General features: G+C 39.6%; 1 protein-coding gene across 1 annotated transcript; it reads left to right on the forward strand.

Moving 5' to 3' along the window:
- On the forward strand, nucleotides 1-814 carry LOC109126960. Its single transcript, XM_019230965.1, has one exon. It carries the CDS (start codon nucleotides 173-175, stop codon nucleotides 761-763), a length of 591 nt encoding a protein of 196 aa, XP_019086510.1. The 5' UTR covers nucleotides 1-172; the 3' UTR covers nucleotides 764-814.

Consider the following 8,458-nt stretch of genomic DNA (forward strand, 5'->3'; position numbering starts at 1 on the left):
AAACTATTGATACAATGATACATTACCATTTTCTTTGATTTCTCTTCTTCTTTTTTTGTTAAATTCCTTAATTTTATCTAAATTGCCATTTTTATTTGCCAGCAATTCCACCTATATATATATATATATATATACACCCGAAGGATACAAAAACACCATTAGATTCACAAGCATGGAGAAAGAAGATGATTACACGGCTTCGTTTTGCCTTAGCTTTAACAGTTACACCACCAACGACCGAACCGCTGAGACCATCGAGCGAGTTCGACTCGAATTTTCTGATGAACACAACGATGATGAGTTTGAATTTCCAGTTTTCAATCAGAACGTCATCGGTAAAGACGAGTCGCCACTGCTGCCAATGGCGACGGTTACAACTCAGCTGAGAGATTTATTCCTCCACGAAGATCAATCGTTTTCATCATCATCATCTTCGTCAGATGAAGAAGAAGTTCACGTAACCTCGAGTGAGAAATCGCTGAAGAGAGGTTGGAGAAAGAGCAGCTCGACGGGAGCATCATCGTCGACGTCGTGGAGGATTAGTGATTTGTTGAAGAGAAGTTATAGTGAAGGGAAACAATCTCTTAAGCTCTTGAATTCGAATTCAAGAAACAGAGACGAGTCTACGAAGAAGAAGGAGAAGAAGGTTTGTGCACATGAGAAGTTTTATCTGAGAAACAAAGCGAAGAAGAACGAAGACAAGAGAAAATCATATCTACCTTACAAGCAACATGTCGTTGGGTTTTTCTTTACTGTAAAATAGTAATGCTTAATTAGTTAATTTCCATTAGTGAAACAATTACGAATTAGTTTATTACTGCATGGGAGAGAGACACCGTAAATCTAAACCTAAACGAACCGAACGGAACTAAGTAAAAAATACAAGATTAACAAGGGCTTTGCCGAATTTTAATTGGGAAGGCCCATTAATCAATTTTTGTTTCAAAAAAGAATTATTTAAAAGTCTTATAATTTTAATTTTTCTACTTGAAAAATTAAAACAGATATCCGGTGCTGGATCAACATTTTCTCTAAAAATTATAATATAATTATTATTATTATTTATGTTTTAAAAATTTATTATGTTTGAGACATGATTTATTTTTAATATTGCAACTAAGATTTACCCCATAGTACACCACGAAACAATTTTTATCTGACAAAATTATTCATCTGTAGTACCAAATTAAATTATTTGAAATTATATGAATGTTGATCCAAATCCGTCTCATTACATCACCCTATTGATATTTTACACATTTTTGTAGTTTGAAATGTTTATAATATTTTAAGTTTTCAAAAATTATAAAATTATTATATCCGGTATAATTAAAAGATATAGCGGTATTTTAATGAATTGTTTTTAATTATAATTGTTTAGCTGTAGTATATAATTTTGTTTGAGTTTGGCAGATAAATAAGTTTTTTCATAATTTTGAAGTAATTGTTAATAATTTGAAAATAATAGTATGTGAAGGACTATATTTTAATGTTATGTAATTTTTTAATATGAAGAGATTTTTTGTATATCCTTATAACATGAAGTGTGCAAATAGTGGTTTATTAAAAGTATTTTTATTTATTTTTTAAAAAGGGGAGGAGAAAAACTTAATGCAAGAGAATTAACAATATAAAAATTATAATAATGAGTATTATAATTGAAAACTCTTTATTTGTCCAAAAAAGAGAGCGGAGTACACCGTGGAACAATCAGAATCACAAAATGATTTTACTTCTAGAGGTAAAATCAATATTTGTTCTCGATGTAAAAATAGATAGATTTTTAAACTTTTATCTCTTCCATTTATGTGAATAAGAGGTTGATATTGAAATATATATATCACAATCGATTCTGTAACGTTTTGCCCAAAAACAAAAAAAAAAAAAAAATCGATTTTGTAAGACTGATTACTATTATAGGCGATTTATTAGACCAAGTTTTAGCTTCTCCTTTTTCACCTTCATTCAATTTTCTAATAGAAGCTGAAAGCCGGTAAAAAAAATATATATATATATAGAAGCAGAAACTTGAAGAGTAATATATCTTATAAAAACTAGAAACTTGAAGAGTAATCTATCTTATAAGAACCAAAAAATATATATAGAAACAGAAACTTGAAGAATAAGCTTTGAGTTTTTAAGAAAGCAAGAAGTGCTATTAGTAATCAACTCATACATACATATAATGATATATGTATACATAAGAAAACAGAAACAAAGTGTTACGCCCTCGAACCAAAAACTCTGCGTTTTGGAGATGGGTGTCGATCGACACCCATGGTGGTGTCGGTCGACACCACTTATTTCTGGTTCGACCAGATTGATTTAATTGTCGATTTTGTTCGGTTTGGTTTAGGAAAAACCATAGGACCGAAATAGTTAAGTGAGAAAACGACCTAGGTCGTGTTCTATTCTGTTTTGGTCGCCGTTTTTGAGAGAATACAGAGAGAAAAAGTTTCTTAAGGTTTTGGAGATAGTTTGTGAGATTTGAAGGAGTTTTTGGAGAGATCTTGCTTTGAGAGTGAAGATCCAAGGGTAAGAACGTGGTGGGAAGGTTTTTGTGGTGGTAGTTTCGTCTTTTGGGTTTAGATCTCATTTTTGGCTAAGGTGAGTGCATGACCATGGCTTATCTAAGCTAAGATCTCTGTTTCTATGATTTGTGTGTTGTTTGGTTGTTTGTTTTGGTTGTTTTGTGAGTTTTTCGTAGCTTCTGAGGCTTGGATTCGCTCCTGGGATCGTGTGGGACGAAGAGGAGAAGTTTGGAGGCGAGATTCGGAGGTTCTGTTCGAAGGAAATCACTGCTCGACAGTGGTGTCGGTCGACACTAATATGGTGTCGGTCGACACCAATGCGAGGACGACTCGGGAACTTAGCGAGTGTCGGTCGACACCATGTGGAGGTGTCAGTCGACACCGTTAGGGTTTCGGGGGTGTCGAGTAGGTGTCGGTCGACACCCGAGTGGTGTTGGTCGACACCCGAGTGTTGTTGGTCGACACCATATGTCCAGTGTCGGTCGACACCTTCGAGTATCGGTCGACACCCTTCTGACAGTAACCGGATTATTTCGGGTCACTTGTGCATGTTCCTGGTTTGTTTTATTGTTGTTGTTTGTGACATGAGAGATCTTATTGCTTGTGTGTATAGCCCAATAGATGGGAGGATTGTCTCACTAAGTATTTATCAAATACTTATGCATCTCACTTTGTGTTTGTGGTGCAGGTAAAGGCAAAGTGTGATCGTAGAATCAAGGCAATGAAGATGAGGATGTTCTAGGGACTCGATTGGATGTTGTCTGGCATTGCTAGGTTGCTAGAGTTGGGTCATTAGAAACATTGCTAGGATTGCCGGTTTGGTGTTTCTTGTTGTTTAGTATTTGGATATTGTTATGTTATGATATTGGTTATTTACTGGTATTGGTTATTCCGATGTTGTGATTGTGGTTAGATGACTAGTGGGTATGGGACCACTAGTTGTATATTATTATTATTATTATTATTATTATTATTATTATTATTATTATTATTTATTATTATTATTATTTAAAAAACCGGGTCGGGTCGTTTCAGTTTGGTATCAGAGCCCTTACGGTTCTAAGTTTGGGTTCACTAGGCTTTGTGCTGTAGATGTTTGGGGATTGCATGTCTTGATTGATTATGTGAGTTAGTCAATTGTGTGTGGCATGGAGTCATAGAACATCCTCTTCGAGCCTACAATGTGATTCCACGGTGAGTTTTTGTGTGTTTTGTGTTATGTTAAGATTGCTTGTTAGCCTCTGTTCTTGGAAGTGCAGTGGTTAAAGGTGTTTGAGTTGTTGGTCGTGTACATGGGCGTTGTCGTGGTCGTGGTCATACGGGTTTCCGAGGCCAGCGAGTGTGTGGTCCAGAGTTCCACGAGGAGGTACGTCGTAGGATCGCAAGCGTATCAGAAGGGACCAGAGAGGGTTAGCTGGTGAGCGTGTCGGGGGTGCAGGGAATCCAAGTGTGGGGTTGCAGCAGGTGGAGCCCAGGGTCGAAATGATCGCTTGGCGTGCTGTGGGAGCGGTTACCGAGAGGGGTACCAGTGCATGCTCCAGTTGTACCGCATGTGGCGGGGTGCAGCTGGAGGCTGCAGATGTTGAGGTCAATCCATCTTCTGTTAGGAGGATGGAGCAGGTATAGATGATTGGTACGAGATTCTTCTCGAGAGGTACCAAGCCTAGAGGGGCAGATAGGTGGCTTATGCTGTTGGATCAGATACATCTCTGTTTGGTGGATAATCCAGGTTTATATGAGAAGTTGAGCAGGCGGGTGTAACATTGCAATGTTATACTCGGACCACAGGAGGTACTTTTGATCGGGAGATGTTTATAGTCGTTAAGGATTGTTGCTCATGAGGGGATGGTAATTCTCCTGAATACTGATAGCTCGAGGGGTTGGGGGCTCTGAGAGTGGCAGAGGGGATGATGTTCCCCTGAGGGGATGAGTAGTTCCCCTTATACCGAGATCTTGAGGATTGTGTTCCAAGAGTGAGACGGTATAACTCGAAGACGCTGGTCTGAGAGTGAGATCGGTATGGCTCGAAGGTTGCGACCTAAGGGTAGAGGAGTTGGGAGCAAGCAATGCCTAGGACATGAGTATAAACATAACGATTAAATGTAAACCTCGAGAGGTTGACGGTGGTTTAACCTTGGGTTTAGGATGTGTTGACCAATGGGTCAAGGTTTTATGACCAGAGCGGTTATGAATGTGTGGCTGTTTCGCCAGGATTGTGAGGTTGGTGCTGCTGGAGTCCCGGGAAGGGGATTTGCAGCAGGTTTGAGCCGTGAAAGGCATGTTTGCTAGATACATAAGTTCACGAGATGTCAGGATCATCTAATCGTTGCGACGATGTTGGATTACGTTCATTGGAGATGGACAAGGTTGCTAGATTCAAGGTTTTGGTAAGCTTGCTGAGGGAAACAAGGCAAGTGTTTTGAGTTGGCGACTTGCAAAGCATTTGATGCGGTGAATCAGAATGTGCGAACGTATGGTACTTGTTTGTTTTATTACGTTCGTATTGATGATTTGCTGTGGAGAATTGTTAACCGATAAGCTAACTTTGTAATAAGCTATCTTGTGGAAATTTCCCTAAGAGAGAAGTTACTAGGTTCTTGGATGGACAAGAGGTGTTGATATCTGGGCGGTGGTGAGTTGATGTCAGCATACTTGATTATTAGCCTAGTAGAGCTGAGGAAGAAAATTAAGGGGGTTCTTTCGTCTTATCACTTCACCGTGGGGAGCGTCGGTGTTGTTCGTCAAGTAGAAGGACGAGGTATGGGTTTATGAGTTTGTGGCGCCAGCAGCATTTATGAGGTTAATGAACAGCGTGTTTCAGGAGTTTCTGGACGTGTCANGGTTGCGACCTAAGGGTAGAGGAGTTGGGAGCAAGCAATGCCTAGGACATGAGTATAAACATAACGATTAAATGTAAACCTCGAGAGGTTGACGGTGGTTTAACCTTGGGTTTAGGATGTGTTGACCAATGGGTCAAGGTTTTATGACCAGAGCGGTTATGAATGTGTGGCTGTTTCGCCAGGATTGTGAGGTTGGTGCTGCTGGAGTCCCGGGAAGGGGATTTGCAGCAGGTTTGAGCCGTGAAAGGCATGTTTGCTAGATACATAAGTTCACGAGATGTCAGGATCATCTAATCGTTGCGACGATGTTGGATTACGTTCATTGGAGATGGACAAGGTTGCTAGATTCAAGGTTTTGGTAAGCTTGCTGAGGGAAACAAGGCAAGTGTTTTGAGTTGGCGACTTGCAAAGCATTTGATGCGGTGAATCAGAATGTGCGAACGTATGGTACTTGTTTGTTTTATTACGTTCGTATTGATGATTTGCTGTGGAGAATTGTTAACCGATAAGCTAACTTTGTAATAAGCTATCTTGTGGAAATTTCCCTAAGAGAGAAGTTACTAGGTTCTTGGATGGACAAGAGGTGTTGATATCTGGGCGGTGGTGAGTTGATGTCAGCATACTTGATTATTAGCCTAGTAGAGCTGAGGAAGAAAATTAAGGGGGTTCTTTCGTCTTATCACTTCACCGTGGGGAGCGTCGGTGTTGTTCGTCAAGTAGAAGGACGAGGTATGGGTTTATGAGTTTGTGGCGCCAGCAGCATTTATGAGGTTAATGAACAGCGTGTTTCAGGAGTTTCTGGACGTGTCAGTCATCATCTTCATCGATGACATCCTGGTTTATTCTAAGAGTCCTGAGGAGCATGCAGTGCATTTGAGAGCAGTCCTCGACAAGCTGCGTGAGCAGAAGTTGTTTGCTAAGTTGAGCAAGTGTAGTTTCTGGCAGCGTGAGATGGGTTTTCTGGGTCACATTGTGTCTGCAGATATGGTTTCTGTAGATCCGGAGAAGATTCAGGCTATCAGGGATTGGCCTAGATCGCTGAATGCCACAGAAATCAGGAGTTTTCTTGGTTGGCAGGTTACTATAGGAGGTTTGTGCAGGGGTTTGCGAGCAGGGAGTCCTTCGCTGAGTGTTGTCGAGATTCGAGGACGAATCTATGTTGGTGGGGGAGAAATGTAACGCCCGCGAACCAAAAACTCTACGTTTTGGGGGTGGGTGTCGATTGACACCCATGGTGGTGTCGGTCGACACCACTTATTTCTGGTTCGACCAAATTGATTTAATTGTCGATTTTGGTCGGTTTGGTTTAGGGAAAATCATATAACCGAGATATTTAAGTGAGAAAACGACCTAGGTCTTGTTCTATTATGTCTTGGTCGCCGTTTTTGAGAGAATATAGAGAGAAAAGGAGAGAAAAAGTTTCTTAAGGTTTTGGAGATAGTTTGTGAGATTTGAAGGCATTTTTGGAGAGATCTTGCTGTGAGAGTGAAGATCCAAGGTTAGGAACGTGGTGGGAAGGTTTTTGTGGTGGTAGCTTCGTCTTTTGGGCTTAGATCTCGTTGTTGGCTAAGGTGAGTGCATGACCATGGCTTATCTAAGCTAAGATCTCTGTTTCTGTGATATTGTGTGTTGTTTGGTTGTTTGTTTTGGTTGTTTTGTGAGTTTCGTAGCTCCTGCCACTAAAGCTGTTTATCCACCCAATTCCCAAAAATAGATAAGTTTTAATTATTCATAAAACTTCCCATTTTCAGAATCCGCATATTCTCTTAGCACCATGACATGACCAATCAAAAATCCATGAGAACTGATCATGTCATCTATGACCACTCTTCAGGTCACCCTCTAAACATTCCCGCCATTCTGGGTATTTCACATCCCCTTTCCAAAAATACGCAAGTCCTAACTATTCATAGGACTTTCCATTTTTAGAAAATTTCTATTTATTGGAATTTTCTATTTTTATAATTGCATAATCATTCAACCTACTATACATCAGGATTTCATAAGATCTAATCATCTTAATAAATCCTCTCCTACCAGTATTGTCAAAAAATATTTTGCAATACGGTCCACTGGGCCGGAGAAACCTGCTGCCAGACTCACAAAACCTATTGAAGTGACATCCACACTATCCACACTCTCATACTCCCTCTTGACCTGCATGCAAATTCTTGACCTGCGATCCCGTGGCACTCCAAGCCACTCCAATGAAGTAAGTTACCGACTTAAATTTTTGAAAACCGAACAATTTCTTTCCTACTTGATCAATTCTGGATCAAATATCTCAACAACATCTCTATGCTTTTTTTCCACATACCTTACCATGTCTAAACGACCTAGACAAGTCTATAACCATTATAGAGTCTTTCCTAGAACCGTATACGCTCTGATACCAAACTGAAATGACCACACCCGGATTCTCAATCCTTACATATAATCCACAAGAAACGATCTCACCGAAACCCCATAATTCCATCGAGACAACCGACGTAGAAATTGATCCATACAAAACTCCCACAAACACACCAAACCCCACCTTATCTAGTTATTGAGTCGCACAACCAACCATCCCTAGTGATCGTGTAACAAGAGAGGTGGGCTGGAATATTTGATTTCATCCAGCCACGGACAACACTTCCCACAATTTCTCCAATTCTCGATCAACTCCTCTAGTGTTGAACAACACATCCACTTGGTGTTGAACATCACTCTCCTAGTGTCGGTTGACACAAACGCCCACAACATCACTTACGTCGATCTTTCATCATCCAAACCTAACTCCAGCTGCCCTCCTATGACCCAAACACACAACAACATGCTGGTGTCGACTGATAGTTAAATACTATTGCAAATTTCAAGAAAATAACTAAATACTATTGGTTTAGAGTTAAAGAAAATTTAATAAAATCAAGACATTTATAATCAAGTTTTAATGTATTTTATTAATATGTGTGAAAAAACTAAAAATGGAATCAATTAGGAACAAAGGAAGTACTAAAACTCAGGGATTCATCATCTTTCAGTTCCATAGAATCTGCTACATTTTTCAACTCTGAATCAAGGTCTGTGTTTTTTTTTTTTTTTTTT

Source organism: Camelina sativa, chromosome 10 (assembly GCF_000633955.1).
Source record: "Camelina sativa cultivar DH55 chromosome 10, Cs, whole genome shotgun sequence".
Lineage (NCBI taxonomy): Eukaryota > Viridiplantae > Streptophyta > Magnoliopsida > Brassicales > Brassicaceae > Camelina > Camelina sativa.

Coding starts and splice junctions, on each gene's coding strand:
- LOC109126960 (XM_019230965.1), top strand. CDS start 173: ATGGAGAAAGAAGATGATTACACGGCTTCGTTTTGCCTTAGCTTTAAC.